This window comes from Cheilinus undulatus, linkage group 15 (genome assembly GCF_018320785.1).
Source record: "Cheilinus undulatus linkage group 15, ASM1832078v1, whole genome shotgun sequence".
Lineage (NCBI taxonomy): Eukaryota > Metazoa > Chordata > Actinopteri > Labriformes > Labridae > Cheilinus > Cheilinus undulatus.
The window spans coordinates 24,425,929-24,451,723 of record NC_054879.1 but is presented as its reverse complement, the minus strand read 5'-3'; the positions used below and the strand labels follow the sequence as shown (position 1 = coordinate 24,451,723).

The 25,795-nt window shown below is 39.6% G+C and overlaps 1 protein-coding gene across 4 annotated transcripts in view; it reads right to left on the bottom strand.

Annotated features, from left to right (window-relative positions):
• Nucleotides 1–25,795, bottom strand: part of LOC121522478 (diacylglycerol kinase beta) — a 187,192-nt gene that overhangs the window by 139,883 nt on the left and 21,514 nt on the right. For 3 of the 4 annotated variants that reach the window (XM_041806912.1, XM_041806913.1, XM_041806918.1), the window contains exons 2-3: nt 16,530–16,962; nt 4,033–4,109 (exon numbers count right to left, since the gene is read on the bottom strand). In XM_041806912.1, coding sequence (XP_041662846.1) covers nt 4,033–4,109; nt 16,530–16,596 — 144 coding nt within the window. In that variant the 5' untranslated portion in view covers nt 16,597–16,962. Of the gene's footprint in view, nt 1–4,032; nt 4,110–16,529; nt 16,963–25,795 lie in introns of those variants that run through there. The other variant, XM_041806914.1, reaches the window with a different exon arrangement.

Here is a 25,795-nt window from a genome sequence, read left to right as displayed (position 1 = left end):
ACAAAAGCCTATTTATCTTCATCTGAGGATTAATTATTGCATTAAACACAAAAACCTTTACAGGGTCTTAATTCTTGGTTTTAAGACGGTATTAAGTGGAGGATCCTGAGTCCCTGGGAACAACGGTCCACTCCCCCCTCTCACATGACCTTGCTGGATATTTCTCCCCTAAAAACAACATCCCTGTCACGTCAGCATCTCTTCTCTCACAACTAAACATCCATTGGCACACGTCTTCAAACTGCTTTATGTTGATTGTACATGACCCTTTTAAAGATGCTTCAATGTGACATCATTAATTCAAAAACCAGAGCACAATTAAACGGTAGGCTGTTAAATTTATCATGGCTGATGAAGCCGTCAACAGCTACATGTGAAGGGAAACCCTGTGGGTGTAACATACAGCCTCTGTGTCCCATCAATCACTGAGAAATATGGCTCTATTGTCGCTTTGCTAATCTGCTCAATGAATAAAAGCCGACACTACTGACGGCTACCAGTGTCAATCACGGCTCTTTATTCTCTTTTTCTAAAAACTAATCTTTAAAACTCCGTCAGAAGAGGCTAAAAATAAACCAAATAAAAGCAGAGAGTAAGATAGAAAAAGGTCATCGTCTCCTTTTGTCGTCAGAGGCTCGGTAGATTCCTCCACAGATGGCACAGTGGGCCGATGAGTCATTAGAGGGACATGAACAGGAACTGATGGGTGTCTGAGGGAGCATCACACCAGTCATCTCGGCGCCAGGTGACAGTGTGGTCAACCAGAGAAATGCGAACTATAGTCTCAGTCTTATGGCGCCAACCGTCCAGTCAGGCTGTTATTCATCATAAAAGGTGAGGAGGAAGATTTAAACAGAGAGGAGGTGATGATGAAGAGGAGGAAAAGTGCAGAGAGGTATGAAAAATTAGAGTTTTAGGATGTGAAAAGCAGGATTTAAGATTATCTGACAGGTGTATGAGCAGGTTTTACTGCAAAACACTGAAAATATATTGATTTATGTTCCCCACCTCCAGTACAGTTATTAGCTTGTATTACCAAATTTGGTGCTTCTAAATATCAGTGATAAACTGCAGGATTAAGTGTTCCCTAAATGCTGCAGTTATTCATTTTCTCTTATGGAGACAAATGAACTATTCTAACTCTCCTGAAGCTGTAAGATACATAAACAGCTGAAAACACAATGACTATTCTGAGCTCATTTTTGTAGAGTTATGTCCAAAAAACAGCAATGAAACAAAATGTTAAGGGCCTTTAAGGACGTGAAAAAGAAAAACACAATTAACTACAAGGATTGAAAACTACCAAGAGGAAGTGTAAGGAAGTTAACATTTAGGCAGTTCATGAACATGTAGAAACTCCTCATAATAGTGAGACTTTGACTGCTCTGGTCTCCTGATGGACACCCTTCAGGCCTGCTGAGCCCATCTTTCCAGGTAGCGTCCCAGCTGACCCCTTCATGACAAATGCAGTCACACCTCATGTCTGGACCAGCCAACATGGTCCTGGGCACCCAGTTTGGGGTGAGCTACATCAGACATGTGAAAGCACGCCAGGTGCCCGTAAAACAAAACAATGATATCTGAAGATGTGCCAGAGAGAAGTTGTCACAAAGGCTAGTGGTCATCATCCAGGCCTGATAGTAGTAAGACCAGGAGGACCAAGGACCAAAGGACTCAGACTTTAATCTGCATCCACAGATACCGATAACACCATACTGTCTTGCTTAGCGAACCCATCGAATCGTGCATGAGTCCAAGTCTGCAGTTGATCTCAGCCTCGCAGTCAGCAGATCCATGGATCTCACTGCCAAGGTAGGTAAACCGCTCTACAAAACTGTGATTTGTTTGTGTAATATGTGCATAGTTTGAATTACAGGAGAGCTAAGGGGAGCTAAATGAGACATATAGGTCAAGCTCTGAAGTTGTCGGCATGCAGCGTTTTTTTTTTTTTTTTTATGTACATAAAGTTTCCTGAAATATAAAACCAATACTTTAAACATCTCAGTGTTGTTTGTTTATTTGCTCGTTACATAATAAATTAGTTTTGGACCATTTGTCCCCACTAATCAACAAAATTCTACATGGTGGTGGTACATCATCGTGCACATGGGAATATTACTACTGTATGTGGATATCAACCATGGAACATAATTGATAGTGTGCTAAAGAGTGTTACTCAAAGCCATGCAACAGAGACTGAATTCAAAAGCTGCTCTACATCACCGCACAGCGCTGTGAAGCATGAGCTGGCGCTGTATGAAGCTCTCTGTCAGGATGGATGGACCTAGTGTGATTTTAAAGAATCATCTTCACTCCTTGTCTTCACAGAACAAAACAGTGACCTATATTTTGCAAATTTTTGCAGTGAGTGCAAATAAAACGCAGCGTGCAAGATTTGAGTGCATGAATTTTTCATTCCATAATCAGAAAAATCTGAAAATAATGTACTCAGTGTGCAAAGAAGGGGTCATCGGAAATTGCTTTTTTTTTTTTCAGGGCTGGTACCAGTACTGATTATTTGTAGTGCATGGGACTGATAACTGATATTTGGAAGCAATATGAATTTCATCCCAAGAAGTCATTGTTCAAGCATTTATTATTGCAACATAACATGCTTGACAGCAGGCTCCGACTTCATCACTCCTCACAGATTTATTTAACATGCATCTTAAACCCTCTGAGCCTACAGATGGATGCTGGGGTGGAGGTGGGATGAAAGCGAGAGCGCAGTGCTGATTCAGGGCAGAGCTGGCAAATGCAGAGCAGAGGAAGAGACTGGAAATCCTGCTGCTTGAATAGACTGCTGAGTTAGGAGGATGGGTGTCATGTGGTTTGATTATGATGCCTGAACTCGCTTACAGGCTGCACTTCATTTATCATGATTTACAGAATGTATGTGGCAATGTGGCAAAAGTAAAACTGCATGTGTCAGTGGTACCCAGGCTTTGGTGTTGATTGGTTAATACACATGTGACATCTAGCCAATCAGACAGTGTTGTTTACAGGGCATATAGTGACACTGTGGAGAGTGTAAATAATGCCAGAGGAGAATACACATCTTTTTGTTTAATTAATGGTATACTGTTTAGTTATTAAACCTTATGAAGTTGGAAGACAACAAGAGACCAGAGGTGCTGGGCAGCGTGACTCACATACTGTGTCTGTACTTCACAGCTATAAATGTTAGGAAAACTAAATAGATAGCACACAAAAAGGCTTTGATTCTGCAGTAAGCCTTTGTTAGAGCTTACTGCTAGAACACAGTTATTGTGAGCTCCACATTTTTTACTACCATCACTGTTACAGTAGGCTGAAATCTCAAATGCTTTAGTTTTAGCTTGAAGGATTACAAACTCCATATGGTTGTACATGTACAAGTAGATTTTTTATGACACAACAGCAGTTATTTTCATTTACTGAGAGTGATGAAGGCTCTAATTTTGTGTTTTATAGCTCAAAATAAGTTGTTTATCTGGACTTGGACAGATAAATGCGGCTAAAAAAATGGTGATAACATATTTTTGAGAAGAATTTAGACATATGTTCAGATTATTGAGTTTTTGTAGCAGATAGACATTAAAAACTGAGTTAAAGCTAACATGCACCCATTTATATTTGAAGAGGATTAAATAAATCAAGAACCTCATCATGAATGTAAACAAAGATGAAATGATAAAGGGATATAAAGAGGGAAAATAATAGGTGAATAAAAACCAGCCCCCATTGACTGCTGCAGTGAAACGATGGAGCTCGGAACTGATCTGCTGACGTCAGGTGCCAAAGTTGATGCTGAGGGTGTGTCTCCACCAGCCTCCGTCTAAAAACAGGGCCTGTGACTAAGCACTTTGGTGATTGATATTACACTGAATCAGAGGAACTCAACAAGCAGCCGCTAACGTCACACCATGTGTTTGTGTACGCACAGGCAGCAGCAGAAGAAGAAGACAGAGGCAGAAAATCGAGCTGAATTTAAAACAGGAAGAAGAAAACGGTGGATGGAGTATATAATGGAGTTCTGTGATTCAGACACACCTGCTCCGGGTTGTATTTGGAGAGGACTCCTTCACCATGAAACTCCTCCAGCACATCCTTCAGCTTCTTTGTTGAGTCTGAAACAGAAACCAACACAGCTCTGTCATTACATCATCTATGATGAGTTTCACCTTAATGCAAGGGATGCATGATCAATAGTTAAAAAATCACAATCAATCCCCCTCACTACAACAGCCACACTTAGTCAATGTAAATCAAAACACAACTTTAACTCATTAACCAGGCCTAGGCTAGTCTACGGACTGATCCAGACAGGGTGCGTGACGGCTGCATAATGGCTCTGCCATGGCTTGATTTTCATTTTGGAGTGCATGTCAACAAGTTACCTTTCAGACTGTCTGCATGAGCGCCTTGTCTCAAGTGCCTGAAACACAAGTATCATCTGGCAAGAATCAAGAGAATAGAAGGCTTTTTACTTGAGCCACATAGTGTACATCTCTCAGCCAAAATAGACAGAAAAATGTTAAAAAGAGGGCCATATTTACCTTGATTTAGTAGATATGTCCACTATATGGACAAAGGTATTCGACCACACCTGATTATTATTGAATTCAGGTGTTTCAATCAAACTTTAATTGACACTGTTAGAAAGTGGAGGCGTTTAGGAACAACAGCATCTCAGCCACAAAGAGGAAGCCCACATAAAATCTTAATGCTTCAGCATACCAAGACATTTTGGACAATGCTATGCTACCAACTGTGTGGCAACAGTTTGGGGAATGCCTTTTCTAATCCAACATGACTCCACACAGAGCCTTGACTTCAACCCCATCCAACCCCATCACAAAAGGGGGGCCAACTTCATATTAAAGTACGTGGATTTGAATACAATTTCATTACAGGCCATGTTGCTGAAGTTGTCAGGTCATCGAATACTTTTGTCCACATAATGTATGTCCAAACTTTAAGATTATGTTTGCAATGTTTGTTTCGGGATGATCCTGATAAATGCCACAAGCTGAAAAGCATTGCTTTGAAAAAGTTGTCTAAATATAGTAGCTTCTGGTTAGTGCTTTTCAAAGTAAAAGTGTTCGTGGCACACGTGGACATGCAGGATGGAAGCAGGCAGGTTACAGAGCAGACTCTCTCACAGCAGACAGTATGCTCCTCCAGAAAACTCTCCTCTGTGCATGAGAGGACCCTACCCTACCCCTGACAGTTTTTATATCAGAAAGGAACAGAAGGAAGCATGGGAGAGAAGAGAAAGTAAGCAAATCACCACAGCAAGTTGGTGAGAGATGGTAGTTTGAGATGGAGATGGAAAATTTGGTTACTCTAACCAAAGTATGATTTTTGGTGTAATTTTTTTGACTGAAAACTCAAGCCAGAGTTGTACATGTAAGAGAGAAGATAGCCCAGCAGCTAATAATGTGACCCACTTCTCCACAACTACAGATCTGTGAGCCTTATCTCTGCTTACCAGTACATTTCATGGATAACTGGGAGTTAAAAAGTTTGTGCCTCTAAACCAGCTTTTATCCTGATGATGACACCGGAACTGTTGTTTTAACTGTCCTGTCTCCTGATCAAAACGTCCCTTGGTGAAAACCGCTTTGGTCAATAAACATGCAGCATCTCATTATCGAATGTTCTGATAAATACTCATCTGTACCGGGAAGTGCTGCATCAGTGGCACTGAGCCTGTGAGTCACCCTGTTTAGTGAAAGTAAAAGAGGACACGCTGTCTTTCTCACTTTTAGATGCTAATCCCAGATCCACTCACACATAAACACGTCGCTGAGCCGCCGTCCGTCCAGCAGCACACTGACCGTGATGACCCCTCCTACGATCATCTGTCAGACAATCAGAGGGACAAATGTACATGTGTGCATTGGCAGAGCTCCACACACCATCAACATAAACAGCCATTTATGCACACGCACGGTGGAGACTGGCTTTAACCAATCATGTTAGTGCTCATAATCAACTCACTATGACACTTCATTATATTTAGTGCTCACAGCTCTGCAGCCTTAAAGCTTTAGATGTGAACAATGACAGAGAGAGAGAGAGAGAGAGAGAGAGAGAAAGAGAGAGAGAGAGGGAGAGAGCAGTGGACTGTTTCTGGTAAGATGAGATACGTGTGACTGCAGAACATCCGGTGTTCAAGCAAAGACAGTCTACTGTACTGTTTCACCTCTGTGTACAATGAGTTATCAGCTGATGATGACATCATTGTGAGATAGGGATGCATTTATTTTACAACATCAATTCCAAAAAAGTTGGGGCACTTTGTAAAATGTAAATAAAAATAGAACGCAATGATTATGAAATCTTAACGATCCATATTTTATCCACAGTAGAACATAAAAAAACATATCAGATGTTGAAACTGAGACATTTTATCATTTCATGAAAATATTTGCTCATTTTGAATTTGATGGCAGTAACACATCTCAAAAAAGTAGGGACAGAGCAACAAAAGGCTGGAAAAGTAAGAGGTACAAATTAAAAACAACTAGGGGTGCATTTTGCAACTAATAAGGTTGATTGGCCAGTAGGATTGGGTGGTATCCGATTTTTTAAAACTTGGTTGCCCTCCCCAAATTTTACCAGGGAATACAATATTACTGCCAGGTGTCTATAAAAAAAAAAAAAAATGCAGAGCGCCAGCCTCTACAGGCACTTCCTTTAGTCCTTCAGCTCAAAAAAAACACATTGATAGGACGATGTTTACAGGAACGTAGGAAGTGATTCACAGGTGAGCATGTTTATTATTAGAACACAGGTGCAAGCAATGTTTCTCTCTTTTTCCTCTCCACACAGACAAGCACTCTTTTCTTCCCTCGTCCCTCCCCTCCCAGAGCTAATATGAGAAATAATAATAATAATGATGATAACAACAATAATACATTTTAATTTATAAAGCACTTTTCAAGAACTCAAAGACACTGTACAAAAGTTAAAAGACATTACATGCCAAAGAAATCAAAAGACACTATAACAGCTAAACAGACAACACGCAAACAACAAGCAGATAATCAGGCAGAAAAAGACAAGACAAAAGAATCAAACATTAAAAGCCAGTTTAAAAAAGTGGGTTTTGATCAGGGATTTGAATGTGGAAGAGTCCGTACAGTCTTGGATATTTTTAGGGAGTGAGTTCCAGAGGGAGGGGGCGGCTATGTGCTTGGTGCTTGGTTGTTATGGGTGGGGAGAGGAGATTGAGGTTTGAAGAGAGGAGATTACGGGAGGGGGTGTGATGGTGTAGGAGGTCAGTAAGGTAAGGAGGGGCCTGTTGGTTCAGGGCTTTATGGGTGAGGAGGATTTTGAATTGGATGCGGTAGGGGACAGGGAGCCAGTGGAGGTTTTGGAGGACAGGGGTGATGAGGTCACGGGAGCGGGTGTGGGTCAGAAGGCGTGCTGCAGAATTCTGGATGTACTGGAGTTTATTGAGGACTGTAGAGGATGTGCCATAAAGGATGCTATTCCGGTAATCTAGTCTGGATGTGATGAAAGCGTGGATAAGAGTTTCAGCTGCAGGGAAGGAGAGTAGTGAGCTGATGCGGGCTATGTTTTTTAGGTGAAAAAAGGCAGTTTTAGTGGGCTGGGTGACATGCTGATGAAAGGAGAGGTGACTATCAAAAATGACATCAAGGTTGCAGATGTGAGGTGAGGGAGTCAGGGTAAAAGAGTCTAAATGGAGGCTGAAGTTATGGATGGGTGTGGTAACTGATTTGGGGCCAATGATCATAAGTTTGGATTTATTGTAATTTAGGGAAAGGAAATTGTTGTTCATCCAGGTGTTTATTTCAGTGAGGCAGTTGGTTAGTGTGGAGTGTGTGTCTGAGATGATGGAGGTGGTGGAGATGTATAGCTGGATGTCATCGGCGTAGCAGTAAAAATTGAGTCCATGGTGGCGGCTGATATGACCAAGGGGGAGCAAGTAGATGATGAATAGGAAGGGTCCAAGCACCAAACCGTGGGGGACACCTTGAGTCAGGGGAGCAGTGGAGGAGGAGCAGTTGTTAATGTGAATGAATTGTTGTCTGTCTATGAGGTATGACTGGATCCAGGATAGTGTGGTACCAGTGATGTGGAGTGAGTTTTCCAGGAGAGAGAGCAGGATGGAGTGGTTGATAGTATCAAATGCAGCTGTAAGGTCCAGGAGGATGAGGATGTTGATGTGGCCGGAGTCTGAGGAGAGGAGGAGGTCATCGGTGACTTTGAGGAGAGCTGTTTCGGTACTGTGTTGAGGACTGAAGCCGGATTGAAAAGGTTCATAAAGGTTGTTACAGGAGAGGTGGGATTTCAGTTGAGATGCGATGACTCGTTCCAGAATTTTAGAGAGAAAGAGGAGGTTGGAGATGGGCTGGAAGTTGCACAGGTTGTCAAGGTTGAGTGCAGGCTTTTTGAGGATGGGGGTAACAGCTGCAAGTTTGAGGGATTGGGGAACGGAACCAGAGCTGAGGGAGGAATTGATGATGGTGGTAACGAGAGGGGGGATGGCTGGGAGACAGTTTTTGATCAGGTACAGGCATTAACCAACAATTATCATAAAGGATCTGGTAATGTCTCAATTTCAACATCTGATATGGTGTTTTTGTTCTATTGAGAATAGAATATGAGTTTATAAGATTTGACAATTGTTTTTTTATTTACACAGTGCCCCAACCTTTTTGGAAATGGGGTTGTTATACTGTTAACTGAAAGAGCACAAACTATACAGTGATAATTAGGTCATATCCCTCTGCTTTACTGGTGACTGGCATAAAATGAAAAGCTTCTTCAGCCTTTGATGACATAGGATCAATCAGAAGTAATCAATACTTCAATGGCTGCAGACTGATCGTTCCAGTTTAATCTGATCATGATCACTGCCTTATTAATAAGATTTTCACCTGGGTAGTCTGCTCCCCCTCTGAGTCCTCTATGAAGAAACCCAGTGTCCTTCATGAGTCCTTGATTGATCAGTTGCTGATACACAAGCCTTCCCTCTGCTCTGCTCCTCATCATCAGTAATGATGAGACCTCCACTGTCTGCACAGGCCTCCCCAGCATGCACATTTGTCATGTTTCCATTACGCTCCATCTACTACAAGCTTAAAAACAAAGACACTGCTGGACCACAGCAACAACACGGGGCAAAGAAAGGATTAGTTTAGATTAATTGTCCTCTTGTCTGCAGGATGCTACAGAGACGACCCACTGCAAGCAAACACATCACTAAACGTCACCTTCACACAGCCAAACATGAAAACAAAACAGCGACTCAGAAACTACAACAAAAGATCCTCTCCACAGGGATTTTTTTTTCCATTGCAATGTCCAGTCCCACTCTGTTTTGTTTTTTTACTGAAAATGAGAGCAGTTTCCAGGAAAACATGTCCCTCATTTCCATGAAGGTACACATTTCCCCCGTACACAAATTCATATTGCTATTATTATTATTTTAGGTTTCAGTCTTGCATCCCCTGAAACCCCACGATACCTTGCAGAGAATCAAACTTTGCATCCTGTCACGTCACATTTAGTGAGTTCTGACATTTTTGTAAAAGGATGCAGTGCCTGCTTAACCACACAGCTCCTCTTTTACATATGTCATGGTATTCACATAGCTGCACCTGCCTTTTGAAGGCATTGTTAGGATGCAAGTGGCTGGGTGGTTACACAGGCAGCCCTTAAGGTAGGCTGCCCCACTACCACCCTTTCTATAAAAGCTTCCCGATTTAAAGAGTAACTAAACCTTGCAGCTTCAGCTCAGGTGCATCTACCCTTGAATTTAAAAAAAAAAAAAAAAAAAAAAGAAGCCAACTGCAGGGCGCAGATGGCCTAGTGGTTAGGTCGCACCCCATGTACGCAGGCAGCCTGGGTTCAAGTCCAGCCTGTGGCTCTTTCACTGCATGCCATTCCCTACTCTCTCACCCCTGTTTTTGACTCTATCCACTGTCTGATCTCTACAATAAAGGCGAAAAAGCCCCAGAATAAATCTTAAAAATACAAAATGCCATCTCCCTTTTTCCTACTGTCCCTAATCAGCCACATCATCAGTCTGTGCTGCTCTAAGATTTGTTTATGAGCTATAGTGCTAGAACCACTCTCTGTTTTACTTTGTTTACTTCTGCAAATCACAGCAGTTTCCAGGGGAAAAATACCTTTATTTTCATAAAGTTACACATTCTCAATCTTATGCAAATTATTATTGTCATTTTATTTTAAGTTTCAGTCTTATATGCCTCTGAAAGGATCAAACTAGGCATCCTGTCACGTCTACCTGCTAGTTTACTAAAACCCTGTGTTTTTGTTTCATTAGCCACTGTGTTAACTGGCGTCTTCAAGGATGTCTGTGTTCCCACTGCTATAAAAAATGCTGAAAACTTGATAGTCCAAAATGCCTCTTTGTTTATTTTTTTGTGATGATGCCAAAATGTGCTATCAAATGTATTTAAATGAGAAATTAAATAAATAAGCATTATTGAGGACTTTCATTTTTCAACATCTTTCATAGTTAAGACAACCACTGACAGGTAGATAGACGGTGTTTGAGCTCACACTGTCAAATTACACCACTTGGTGTTAAAACACAGACAGATTTAAAAAAAAAAAAAGACACAAAAAGCTGTTGAGTCCATCAACTATCAAGCTGTCCAGGCCTCCACACATATACATATTCAAAACATCAAAATTACACAATTATGTACATATTTTAAATATATAAACCTACAAGACAGATGATTAAAAGAATTTATACCAATATAAAGTGTTTAAAAAAAGCAAGAAAAGCACTAGAAATAAAAGTCCACTAACAAGTATAAAACTGAACTGTGAACTTCAGAGCGTTGATCTTCTTCTACTGCTGCTATATCTGCTATACGCTGGTCTCTACCACCAATGGTCGGAGGTGTCACAATAAAACTACTGAAAATAAGCCAAAGGGAAATTCATATATCTTCTGTCAGTACCTGTATTGACCTGTTCATATCAAAATAAAGTAATGTAAATGTATACTTTTTTTATATTAACATAATTTTTATTTCTTTATTTTGAAATATTAGAGTTGTCAAATTAAACACCATTAATAAGACTGTAATTAATTCAGATCCACAGTTAGTGCACCATTAAAAAAACATAATTAATCTCATGATGTTGTCCCATTCAGCACACTTTGATTTTTATACTGTTTCATATATCTACAGTATGGAAATATTTCACATTCATCTGGGAAAGCTCCCATAGAACACGTTTGGGAAGGGCCGGACTTTAAAAAAAATTCTGAGAAGGTGATTGGAGGAACATTTAGTAGGTCATATTCGTGACGGACCAATCAAAGGAACAGACAAAATAACCTTTGCGCATGCGCTTCTCCTGAGCAGAGAGGCTCCTGGTGCTGTAGTTGTGAACGGTACAGATCTTTGGTTTATCAATTGATGCCAAGGCTGATCAAGAGAAGAGCATAAACATCTTCTCCAAGAAAAGCTTTAGGTGTGACTTTTAGTTCTTGTTTCAAAGGAAATGTGGTCCAGTTCAGATTAAACTGCTGCTCTCCTACAGCTACATCCAAGCTAAAAGCTACCGTAGCCACAGGATACACCGGCAGACCCCACCCCTAGCCAGCGTTTCCCATACATTCATTTATTTGTGGTGGACCACCACAAATAAATAAGGCCCGCCACAAATAGATTCTGGCGCTACCTGTTTGCCCTGTGAATGTAGCATGTCATTAAAATGACTATATCGCAAATATTTGAGTATAAATTATGTGGAAGTTTTAAGCCGCCAGGGTGCATTTCTCGCTGGAGTTTCGCTTCTCCCATTGTCCCTGAATGCATCTCTCACAGCAGAGAGCTGTCTTTTTCTCCTGCACATGTGGCCAGGTTTTTTTATATCAGCGGCGAGAGAAGCAAGGGAGAATAAGGTAAACAGAGCAGCGTGGTGAGTTAGTGGCTAGTTAGATGCCTTACAGACACTGAGAAACAGCGCTGGATCTGTAGCATTGAACAGTCGTTAAACGTTGAAAAGGAAGAGGTCTAACTCACGCAGTAATCGCAGAGAACAGCAGAGAACACAACACGCCGCTAAAGACATGAGCTCCGTGTTGTTGAAAAGCCAGGATTTAAAAATCTCACAAAGACATTTAACCCAGAATACGTGATTTGCCTGGGTGCGAACATTTTGCTGAAAACTCTCTGCCAGAGTCGTACATGTCAGAGAGAAGACGGCCAAGCAGCAGACAAATGTGATTCACTTCTCCACAACAACAGAGACTTATCTCAGCCTTACAGTTCAAAACACTGGCAACAAGTAGTTAAAATGTTCCTGCCTCCAGACAAGCTTTCCCCTATGATCACACAGGAGAGTTTATTGAATAAGGTCTAAAGATGCTCTCGTGTTATGAACTTGTCAGAAACAAGTCCAGCGTTCATCAGCACAGATAACAGACTAATATAATCACAGCTGTGAGCCTGAATGGAGGACCAGACTGCAGGGTTTTGGCCTCTGGCTGCATACAGGATTGGTGAGTCTTTGTAGGTTTGCTTCACTCTTAATGGGGGAAATAATCATTTTATAAACAGCAATAGCAAACATAACACAGAAAACATTTCAGGACCTTCCATACACTGTAAAAGACAGAGTATTTCATGATTTATGTATTTTTGATTTATTAGTAAAAGATTGAGTAAAGTCCTTTTCAAAATAAAACTGCTAAATTTGACTTTATATTGATTTTTACTTTCTGCATACAATTTTATTAAAAATCCAATAGAACAGTCTATTTTATTTACCAAACTAGTGTCATTTGGGGCTGAATTAAATACAGCTGCTGTGAGGCTATTTCAAAATATCGCGATATATATCGTGTATCAGCAAATAGCAAAAATATATCGGGATATCAGTTCTAGGCAATTTTTTTTTTTTTTAGAAAACCCCATAAAATAAAATGCCTTGAGAAAGGGTGCACACTCTGCAGGAACCAAGTTTAACAAAATTGTTACTCCTTTAGATTTAATTTTCCTACTTTATTTATTCAACCTAATTTCATATCTATTTTTTTTTATTTCTTTCTTTAAATAAACTATTGTATGTTTTATTTAAATGTATTTATGTTAAGTTTATTTTGTGTTTTCGTAAGTTTATTTGATGTTTGTTTACATTTGACATTAAATGCAGGTTTTATATTTAATCCAAATCAAACTCCATGGGGTTTTTTTGCAGGCGCACCCCCACCACCACCACCACAAACAGATTTGGGTCCTGTGGGAAACACTGCTAGCGATCGCAAACCAATGCCCAAGCTGGCTGGGAGAAGAGCAAAAACATCTTTCACCATGAAATGCTTTCAGTGTGGCTTTTTTCTCCTGTTTTAATAAAAAAGTTGTTCAGTTCTGATAATTGTATACAATCACTCACACAACAACTAACCACAAGTCTGTAACAATCACAAACGCATGATAAAGCAGGTCGGCAGAAGAGTGAAAACATCTTTCAAATCACTAAAAGCTTCAGGTGTTGTTTTACTCACTATATTATACAGAAATGTGGTCAAGTGATAAAACTGCTGCTATGGTGTGGCTACATCTGAGCTAATCACCACACTGGAGGAAGCCATAGCAACCAGCTGGTATAACTAAACTCCGCCCATAACCTATGCCTCGTTCTCCTGAAATGATGCTGACTGGTCCAAACTGTACGCTGTTTGGCACAACCGTTATGGATTGGAGCTATTCTAGATGGATTTGTTGGAGTCAGAGATGGAGTCTGGAAATTTTTTCTGCTTTGCAAGTTTACTGTACATCCCTGCATGCTATTTGGCAATAAAGCATTTTGATGCTTTACTTTGATTGATTTACTTTGATTTTTTTCACAAAATTAGACAAAAATGTCATGAATAAATCAAAGAGGATAATTTCATTATACGTATATGTTTGTTTGCTGTTATCATAATTATCAATTTTTGCTGACAAAAATAACTTTACCAAAATAAGCCAGTGAAAAATAAGGCAGAATTGTAGATATTAATGTAATCTAAACAACAGAAACATGTTGAGAAGTCTTATGTTTTATATTGTATTTACACATGATTTAGTCCATCCAACAGGCTAATATGATGTGGGGGTCTGTGACGTGGCTGAGATTGGGGACTCCTGTAGTAGACGACATGCAGGGAGGGAACTTCTGCTGTCTTTCTCAGCCTTGACATGAACAATCCTTCACTCCTCCAGCTTTAAGAGGAAGCTTCAGCCTTCAGAGACTCTGAGCCGTGACCCAAATCTGTCAGAGTTAACAATAAATCAATACGTTTCCTGATTTAGAACAGAAAAATGAGAACTGGATCAGGGAAATATGTACAAGATAATAACCATCTATAAGTTAAACAACAGCAGCCAAAGCTATGCTATAGAACTGAGCAATTATCAACGTAACTATAAAAGGAGAAAATATAGGCAATAAAGAAATTAAATTATGGTTATATAGTGCAGTTGTGTGATTAAAAGGTGAACAGGGAGTTGTATTGCAAACAGACTGAGCGGTATAAAATCCCGTCCTGCCTTTCATATTTCTTACTCTTCACTATCAGATAATCTGACGTACCGGTAATTGCCTGTTGTGGTTTTACTTCATGCAAGTCTATAAAAAACAATGATTTATAATGATGGTGTTTACCCTCTGCAGGGAAGCTTGCGTGACTTCATTCATCACCCACAGAGACTCCCAGAATCCAGCAGGAAGCACCGGACAGACGCTCTTTTGACTAACAAATCAAGTTGCTGTGAGGACGGAGATAACCATCCAACAGGCTAATCAGAGGCGACGTGACTCGGATCATCCCGACGGAAATCCTGGTCTCATGTTTGTTTGTTCACCTTTTGATTCAGAATGATATTATAACGGAGCCAATGAAAACTAGAGTCTCTGGAGTGACAGCATGTCATTACTACTGTAAACTAATACAGTCAGTTTATGATGGTGATTTACGAATGAGTGTTAAGAGGACAAGACTTAACTAATTCATGTTATCTTTCCTAAAACCCTCACAGTCTGTAGGTTATGGAAAATGTAAGGCTGTCACAAATACAACAATGATGCAAGAAGATGACACCCTTTCTGGATGTCGTCAAACCATTAAAAGCCAATAACCATCCAAAGTCCCATCTATTATAAGCCTATATCCAGGGAAACAATTCAAAAGAATGTCCCCTCACTGCAAAAGTTCAAGTTTTAATTGTGGGGGTAAACTGGTATCAATACCATCACCGGTGTAATTTCTGCCATGAAATGGGATTTGCAACACAGCTTTAAATGCATACACCTGTGTTGTAGAGCACATAAGAGGCAGAACTAATGCAAACATTAGCTCAAACCCAGTTGTTGGGTGAATAAATGTGACATATATGTGACAGATAAAAGCTGTTTGAGTCCCATTATCAACAGGTTTCGATCCAACATTAAAGAGCAGCCAGGTTATTAACCGAACCTCATCCACTGTGACAGTGTGATTGATGTGCAGCACATTAAACAGGTAGAACGTGTGTTCACACCTGTCCAAGGCTGATTTCTGTACTAACAGGAACATACAGCAAGTGTACTTTCTTTATAAAACATCTCTGTTGGCCTGTCAAGGGCTTTAACACTTGAGCTAGAGTTGTAACTCAATTTGACTTGAGGCCAGCACTGCAGTGATTTGTATCATAACAGCCTAAAAACTGTTTAAAGGTGTACTCAGACTGTTGACTGGCTTGTTTGAGCCCATGATGATTCAAATAAAGAGGCTGTGGTGTTAAAAAAAAAGGTTTAAAGATAATAAATGGCTTGACAGAAAGACTAAAATGTAAGGCCTTCACTGACAAAAACCAGACTAAAACTATAAAAATAAATAAAATGTGACTAATGTTAAATCTAAAGACTAAGACTACATCTAAAACAGATGCCAAATGAACACTGATCAGGATACACATCCTACAGAGCTTATTAGTTAACCTTTACAAGTTCTGATATTAACATCTACAAAATCTGTAGTAAAACAAATTACCTCCCAAAATGTATGTTGTTAGCATGAACACAATCAAAAGAGAAAAAGAAAAACAAAAAAAAAAGACTAAAAAGCTGCAAAATGGCCTCAACGTGCTCAGTGGGTTAACTGTGTATTCACGTTTGAATCTTGTTCTTTGTAGTGCCCTTTAATACTGTTCATGTAGTTTTGACATAAAATGAGGGCATTCTTTCTGTTATTATTTGAGATTAAATAATGAATTAATGAATGTATGAATGTATGAATGAATGAGTGCTCATTGGCATCTATAGACAGATGGACAGCACACCTAATCAATGCACTCTTTTGAATGTGAACTGCATGAAGCCCTCAGCAGCCCGTAGCATGAGTACCATAGTATCTGGTTTTGCAAACAAGCGGCACAAGCTGCACAAACGTGCACATGCAGCATTGTGCAGAAACAGATATGAACTCATCATCTACACCACAATCTCCCACACAATCTTAAAGCAAAACCAGAAGTGAAACTTGAGGTTCAGCTACTCACACTCGCTGTATTTCTGCAGCTGTCCGAACTCAGCAGGGCTCAGACAGACCCAGCTCCCGTCTCCCATGCTGCCTGAAGCCGAAGGCAGGGGCTCTGTGTCAGTGAGTTTGTCGTCCTCGTGTGCCGCTGTGGGGATTGATGGCTATCCTTGAGTCAGACTGTGAAATAAAACTAAGGCGAAAAGCTTTTTGGATGTCATCCCTGCCTCACTTCGCAGGCAAACAGGAGGCAGAAAGTCTAAAAAGCTGAGGCCACATGGAGGATGAAACTGGAAAGATGATAATATTCAACCAGACTGCCAAAGCTGCTGGTCTGAAAAGTTGTCGAGGTGCTCCAAATATCCAAAATGTCACTTTGAAAGCCAAAAATACAAAAATAAAAAGCGCGTTTGGCAATCAAAGCTGAGGATGGCACAGCAAACTCCGTCTCTGACCTGCAGAAAGAAAAAAACAAGCAGAAGAAAGCAGAATGTAAATTGCGACCATCACCAACATCCCCTTGACTGCATGTATATAACACATAACAAGGTTTACAGTCACAACAGGCAATCTGTTATGTATCTGTTCCTATTAAACCTCATAGAGGGTTAGGAACAGAGGGGAGGAGAAGAGGAAGGGGATGACGGTGAGATGTGAACAAAACGAGATTTACAGCAGAAACAGAGAAGAGTGATGGAGCCTGAAGAAAACAGCTTTTTTGTGAGAAACGTGAGTTGAGCAGGGAGACTGGAGGGGATTTACGGCATAGTCTCATCAATATGTACTTTTATAAAATATTACCATCACTCCTAGTCACACAGGGGCGAGCTAATTAGACTCTAGTGTGATTCAGTGAACAGAAAAGGGTTGTAAATATGCAAACACTGCAATGTAAGAACAATCTAAAAATGAAAAACAGTACTCCAAAGAAAAATAGTCTATTTTTAAACTCTTTAACTATCAAACTAAGAAAATAGCACACAAAATATCAATTTGGCAGTATATACTCACAAACTCATTAGCAATGTGTTGTTACAGAATGCTAATTTTTTACTGTGCAATTGACCCAAAAGCCAACAGGTGGCAGCAGACGCTAAACTGCATGATACAGCACACACTTCAGATCAAAACAAACAGCTGGTATGATGGATGAGAAAGGCTCTCCACCACCAGTAGACTAAAAGCAAGAACCCTAGATTATTTCAGGTTTTTCCGAATACCAGGGAGTTGGACATGTTATTTAATCCACATTTAAAAAGCCAAACTGGTAACAAATGAAGAGCCATTTGAGCTGAGCTTAGCCAAATGATCATACCTCTGAATAGAGACGGATTACCTGTCACAACAAGTGACTGGAGGTACATCAGCTAAGGAGACACAGGCGAGTAGTCAACCAAAGAAAAACTTAGTCGACCACAACTACACAGCCACGAATCAACTGGTCTTTCAGGTAAAAAAAACAAAAAAAAAAAAAAAAAAGAAAGAAAGAAAATGTTCTCTTTATCTCAAATTTATCTCACAAGATTAGTATTACCTTTACATCTCATCTCTCTGACTCCAACTTGTGGTCATCCATAAGATGAGTCATAACAGACCGTTTGTCGACTTGATTCTGATGACTTCTGCCTTTTATTGAGGACAAATGTGAACTAGCTGCCACACCAGGGAAAGAAGTTAAGTCCCATATCTGAGCATGATTGCATTCATAGCTTATTTGAACCGTGCCGGGGTCCACTTGAATCGCATCCGAGACCACCTCCCCAAGTGGGCCCCAGCATGGTTCATTTGCATTCATACTGACCAAAACAAACCAGACTTTGGGCTCCAGTGTACTCGGATCCAGAGCCCAAAGTCTGGGCCCCTAGTGTGAAAGCTACCTGTAAGTATATACTTTAGAGCCTAACACAGGTTTTTTGAGCTTAATTGTGTTTTCACCAGACTCTTTAGTTCTACTTTGTAAGCTGGAACAGAAAGGGGAGGGGAAGGGGTTAAATGGACCTTTAGGAGATGTGATTGGGTAGTAAACTTTCATTATAAAGAAAACAACGAATGGGCTGCTGTCCCTGCTCTATGGGCCGGCGCTTAGCAAATAAATTACAATTATTAGCTCACACCAGCCCCAAAGTATGTCGGCCCACCAGGAAAATGCCGGCATGCAAGAATGCCAGTCCACCCCGGTCCTGAATATTAATGCCCTTAAATGACAAATTAATACAAATCTTAGTCCATAACTACACTTGAAGCATTGATTAAACACTTGGTAATGTCAGATGAAAACAGACTGTATCAGACTTTGTCTACAGTTGGTTAGTTCAGTCTATCAGGTTAGTTTGTTCCCTACATTATTAATTTTTTTAATCAGTAAAAAACACCATCTTACACCTTCAGCCTTCCTCTTTAACACCATGAACCAGGCTATAAAGTAAATCAGTGCTCTTACTTCCTCTGTCAGCTGCTCTCCTCTCTCCTGGACAACATGGCAGACAGCTGTTGGCCCACTCTAATGTACAGCACATGTTTTAGTGATGGTACCATCACAGAGGGAACAATGGGGGGATCTATATGTATACACTGTGTGGGGCTGACAGAGCACGTGCAGATGAAGCCAACAGGGCCTCCCCTCTGAGCTGAGAGGGATTCTGTTTGCTGGAGAGGTTGCCCAGCAACTATGACGTCACAACAGAGAGAGCATGACAAAGAGAAGCATCGAGAGAAGAAGAAGAGACAGGGGGACCTACAGGTACAGATGGAACTACATGATATACCTACAAATACTGGACATGCACCAGCCTCACTGCACAGAACATGGGTCCTTTAGTTAAGGGTCTAAAAGTGTTTTTAAAGTTGTGTGGATATATTTGTTAGCAAATTTGTTAAAATACTAAAACTAGCTTGAGATAAATGTATATCTTACTTATTTTTATGCACCAAAATGTAAAAGATGTTTAAGAGTAGAAGAATCATATCAGCATGACTTTACTGTGACTGTAAGCTCTGAATACAGAGAAATGTTGGTAAATATCCATCTGTAATTGAGGGAAATATGGAAGCCTGAAGCAGACATGCATTCATGCATTTGAGTTCATTGTTCACTCATAAGAAGTAACCTGGAGTGAATTTTTCAAGATTACCATTTATTTTTAGGGCAGCCAAAAGACAATCAACCCTCTAAGCCCTATGCTATTTTTAACAATTGTGCCTCTCCTGGACTTTTTCTCTTAAAAAGCTTGTAAAACATCAACCCTGTGGTGCACAGTCAGGCTCTAAACATCCCCTTTTTCAGGACAACCTGGGTTTTAAGAATATGTGTGCTGCAGTAATGTCACTGGAGTTTGAAAAAAGTTATGGGAATATAAGGGCAAAACTTTAAACTCTAAAACTTTAACATAAATTTAGCTACAGAAAAGCAACTTGGGAAGTCAATATGTGAATAGCAAAAAGGAAAATGTTTCATAACAGAAGGTTCAGATTACTTTTCCTTGACCACTGAGCTGTCTGTGAATATTATAAAGTAAAATGAAACATTGAGCAGTGGTGGACTTATTTTACTGGTGATGGGCAGATCCACTTTTTTAAGTCCCGATCCGATTCCAATACCTGTGTTCTTATACTCGACATGTGAAGCAATATTTTTTTCAAATAACAAAAAATATTTTTTATTGTTTTTGGTTGTATTTTGTCGAAGGTTAAAGAAAATTCAAGTAAACTTGATTTCTTATTCGAATACCAAAAATGTATCTAAAATGCATGAAACATAATGTAATTCCCAATAACTATTTAACTTTGAGTTGGCTTCACATAGAAACAGGCAGCAACAACAATTGTAATGTTTTATATTTAAATATTTGAAACTTCAAATATAAAAACATAAAAACAGCAGCAACAACTGTAGACAACCAAAAGCAGCACAGGGCAACTGCAGAACACATAATATTTAGAATAACAACGTAACACTGAATACAAATAAAATTGTGTAGAAATAAATACATACAAAAATAAAAAAATCTCCAAATAAGTAAATAAAGCCAATGATTCCACTAAAAGGGATATTTCTAGGGTTACTGCAGCAGGAAGCCACAGATGTGAAGTTTTCCAATGAAAAATTTACACAATAAAGTAAGCTGTTACTAAAAACACATTTTTTGATGTGGGCATTCACAATAAAAGCAACTGAGGGAAAACAACAATTACAGACTTTTATTTTGAAGGATATGTCTGAAATACATATTTATCATTGATTTAACTTAACTGTAGTGATAGTTTACAGTCAGCCTTGCTGTCACTCTGTATAGCTGTTTTTCAGACATTGTTAAACGACACAGCCAGCTTCTTTGAATCATTATGGACTTAAAACAAGCAAGTCATGAGTTAAAACTAGGGATGCACCGATTGATCGGCCAAAATCGGTATCGGCGCCAATTTCCTTAATTTTAGGAGATCGGCAATCGGCCGATCCTTGTAAATAAGATTGTGGATAAGATCAGTTTCATATGCCTCTACCTACTAAAATGTGAAATTGAAAGACTAAAGGAACTGATATAATTTGGTAGTTTGGACAGCAATGCTTCAAACTTTTCATTTATATTTGAGAGAACTACCTCATGTGCAGTTAAAACAACAAGTTTGTATTGTTTCACGGGTATTGTTCAATGTTATTCAATAAAACAAGATTGGAACATTAAAGGTGTATGCTGTCAGTTATAAAAAAATCGGTATCGGCCAAAGTCGGAATCGGCAGGTCAGGCTTTTTAAAGATCGGTGATCGGCCAGAAAATTGCAATCAGTGCACCCCTAGTTAAAACACCTTTAAACAGCTGTTGTAATATGAGTCACTGCAGCTCATTTTTCGACACAGACAGGCCGACAGAGTGAACTCCTTCATTTTGCTGCTAATAGACATTAAACTTGGAGAGGAGAGGACAAACCATTTTACCCTTTAACTTTTAGCTTCTCATTAATTATACAGACACAAACAAGTGATGTTTATGATGTTATCTAACTGCTCTTTAGTCCGATTTCATGATGGTGAGTGGACTCACAATCACTGTGTAGCACCGTGCTATACTAGCTGCAGCCCTGGTGTATATAAGGGCCAGTGAGAATGTTGGACTTTGGCTCGATGACGTGGATTGGTGTCTTAAGTCTTATCTACAATATAAAAATAATGTAAATATCAGAGCCTTGACCGCTATTGGATCAGATCTGGCCCATCTCTATATTTTACATCACTGTGGCTGCAGTCAGTGGGACAGTGGGAAAACTTTGGCTATAAATTGGTCGTTGCATAGGAACAGCAACAGAATTTTAGATGTATTAGATGTATTGTTGTTAAAAGTTTCTGGTTTCTAAATATTTAGGCAAAATGAGTGTCGATATGGAGCTGTCCTTGGTGCTGAAGACTGAGACTGACAGCTGTCAGAGAGAGTGAGGCAGAGATAGGCTCGCTGTGAACAGCTGATTCTGCGCTTCTCTCCTGTGTAATTTGAGTGATTATTGAGTTGGAAATATATTTCTACGGCCAGCTTTTGAAAGGTTTTCGGTGGATAACACATGATCAAAAAAGAGCATAAAGAGTTTGTTCTTGTCGTGCAGTAATGTACTGTAAAGATTATATTGTACGTTGTTTGGTTGTTTTCAGTTGCTCATTTATCGATCAACTTGATCTCCAAGGTTCCAGGTGAAGCTTGTTATTAACATTTGATTTAATGTTGGTTTGGGATTTAAAAAGGTTTTTGAAGATGCCAGGGCGATTTTTCAACGTCAGTCAATCAATGCCTACACATTTACTTATTTTTTCTAAATCTACATCAGAATTTGGCTACCAAATCAACAGACCTATCCATGACTTTCTCCAAAAGAGGGATGTGGAAATATGTGACTTTGTTCTGAATTTATCACTTCTTTGCTTCTTTTGTGAGTGTCTAGAATTAGGTCGAGTCTTTACTTAATGAATGTAATTTCAGTTTAGGCCCTCCTGATATTCTTACTGTTTTTGAGCTACAATGGCATTAAAAGGATTATTTGATGGTTTGCTGTAACAGAATTAGGTGAGGCTGTTGTTAAAGGTTGATAGCTGGATAGCAACACTAGCACCATGTAGCCTCACTGGACCCTTTTATTGTATGCTAGCTTTAATTAAGTAAGAGGTTCTTTCAATTAATGCTTGTAGAAGGACCTTGTAGGAGATGGGGAGAAAGAAGATGTGGATGATGGAGAAGAAAGCAGGGACAGAGAGTAAGATTAGGATGATGGGGAGAAGAAAGAGGGAATAGAAAGCAAGATGAGGGTGATGAATGAGAGGAAAGGACAGAGAGCAAGATGAGGATGATCCAGTGAAAGAAAGCAGGGAAAATGAAGGTTTTTTCTTAGGGTTGTGAATATGAGGAGAGATGAACAAATGCATATGCCGTATTGTCAGCATTTTCCTAATGTGGGAGTCAGAAAGCTAAAATGGTATATTGTGTTAAACTTTGGGAAAAGGCTAATAAACACATACTCTAACTGGAAGGGAAAAGGGGGGGCCCTGTGTAATTTTCTTTCTGGGGGCCCAAAATTCCCTGCCTATATGGAGGCAGTTTAATGTGTGAACCCCATGACTGAAAGACATGTTTCCCCAAGGGGCTGGGAGAGCTAACTGTATTACATTATACCATACCATATTTCATCGTATCTTATCATAAATAGCAGCCAATTATAGGTCACGTATATTAGCTACAGAGGCTGTGCATGCCTTCAAATCCCTCTGACTCAGCCAGAAATAGCAGGAAGCTTAAGATGGACCATTTAATCTAGTCCAATGAAGCACTCCAGCCTGCTGTTGTTGTGTCTGCACATTTAAAACAGAGAGGTGATCCAAGACATAAAGCGTGTGGAGAGAGCAGCACTGCCAAATTAGGATCCTGATGATGATTACAGCGATAACACTGAAGAAGAGGGAAGGTAAACAGAAACCAGAGCTCTCATTTAATTATCTTCTCAGAGGAAAAGATGGAGAGGGGTCTACATGCTAAGGCCTGGAAATACATCAAAATTTTAAGATGTATGGATTTGTTTTTGAACAAGATACGGGGTAAGACAGTGTTTCTCGACTGGTGTAGATGTCAATCTAAAAAGATGTAAAAGTGCTGACAGTGATATACTTATTGACCATAAGATAACTTGTTTGAAATGTTTGTTCTAAATGGAGAATTATCTTTGTATTTATTGTATTTAGCTCAGGAGCATTTATATCATCTATAAAAATCAATTTGTCTGACACCTGCTTGTTACCATAGAGATTTATGAGAAAACCTAGACAGCCAATATTGGTAAGTTTATTTGTTTAAAAGATACTAAATTTCAGGCAAACTCCTTCACACCATCGCAACTGCACAAAAAGGTTGGGAACATTTGAAAAAATGGGAGGAACAATGAAGTGAGGGCTCTTCGTCACTTCCTTTTCTTATGTTGCTAGCTAGCATACCTCTGCAATATATACAGTGCTTTCTCTGATTAAAATGACCAAAGTCAATTAAGTTTCTGAGGTTCTTGATATCACAGATCATTTAAAAACTGGACATTATAGTCATTTTAACTCACATGGTTTAGAAGGTATAGATTTGGCAACCTAAATTCAATGGCAGCTACCATTGACCATTATGTGGAGCTGCAGCACCAGTATTTTAATCCTCCATTTCTTAAAAATGCTGCATGTTTGCATCAACTAACATAAAACTGAGATAGTAATTTAAACTGTAAGTTTTGTCACATTAGATACGTATACAGACAGGGACACTATTTATATCATTAAACCCAAAATGTGTGAGCCAGAACACCGCTTCAGTGATGTTTACATGCCAGTACACAGTGCTGTGAAAAAGTATTTGCCACCTTTCTGATTCATTTATTTATTTTTTTCATATTTGTCACCTTTGAATGTTTCACCCCATCAAACAAAATTTTATATTTGGCAAAGATAAACTTAATAAATGCAAAATGCAGTTTTTAAATGATGAATTCTTTTATTAAGTGAAAAAGCCATCCAAACCTACCTGGCCCTGTGTGAAAAGTCAATGCAACCTGCTGTTAAATCATGAATTAACTGTTAGTTTTTGGAAAACTGAGTTCAATCTCACTATCCACACCCAGGCTTGATTACTTCCAGACCTTTTGAATCCATAAATCCCTTAAATAGAACTGGTCTGACAAAGTGAAGTAGGCTAAAAGATCTCAAAAAAGCAACACCTCATGGAGCCATCTAAAGAAATTTAAGAACAGATGAGAAACAGTCATTGACATCTATCAGTCTGGAAAGAGTTACAAAGACATTTCTAAGAATTTCAGACTCCAGTGAATCATGCTGAGAGCCATTATGCACAAATGGAGAAAACTTGGAACATTGGGAGAACCTTCCCAGGAGTGACCAGCCTACCAAAACGACTTATCCAGGAGGTCACAAAAGAACAAGAACAACATCCAAAGACTTTAAGGCCTCACTTGACTAACCCTAACCACTGCTGACCTAAAATAACAGAAAGGCTAGTCTCATATTTGACTAAAAACATCCTGATAATCCCCAAGACTTTTGGGAAAATAATATTCTGTAGGCTGACCAGACGAAAGTTTTAGAAGGTGTGCGCCCCATTACATCTGGAGTAAAACACAGCATTTCATCAAATGAGCATTGTACCAACAGTCAAAAATGGTGGCAGTGTGATGGTCTGGAGATGTTTTGCCGTTTTAGGACCTGGACCACTTGCTGTAATTGATGGTACCATGAATTCTGCTGTCTACCAGAAAATCTGGCCATCAGTTCATGACTTCAAGCTCAAAAACAGCTGGGTTATGGAGCAGGACAGTGATCCCAAACACACCAGCAGGTCCACCTCTGAATGGCTTAAAAAACAGAATGGAGGTTTTGGAGTGGCCTAGTCAAAGTCTCGACTTATATCTGATTGAGATGCTGTGGAATGACCTCAAACAGGCCCCTCATCCTGGAAAACCCTCTAATGTGGCTGAATTCCAACAACTCTGCAAAGGAGAGTGGGGAAGGACTGCAAGGAGCAGTTCAGCGCATGCTGGCATCATGTGAAAGCTATGAAAACACCAAAATATTACCATTTTAGACGACACAATGATTGCAAAAAAAGATATATTCAGATATAAAAATTGTTAAGATATCTTGGTCCATATTGCCCTGCCCTACTGCAGGCTGATGTAGTGTCAGTCCAGTGTAGTCTCACTTAAAACTGACAGTGTGTTTTTTAGTACAACAGTGGAAGCTAAATGTGTTACAGGATGCCTCTAACT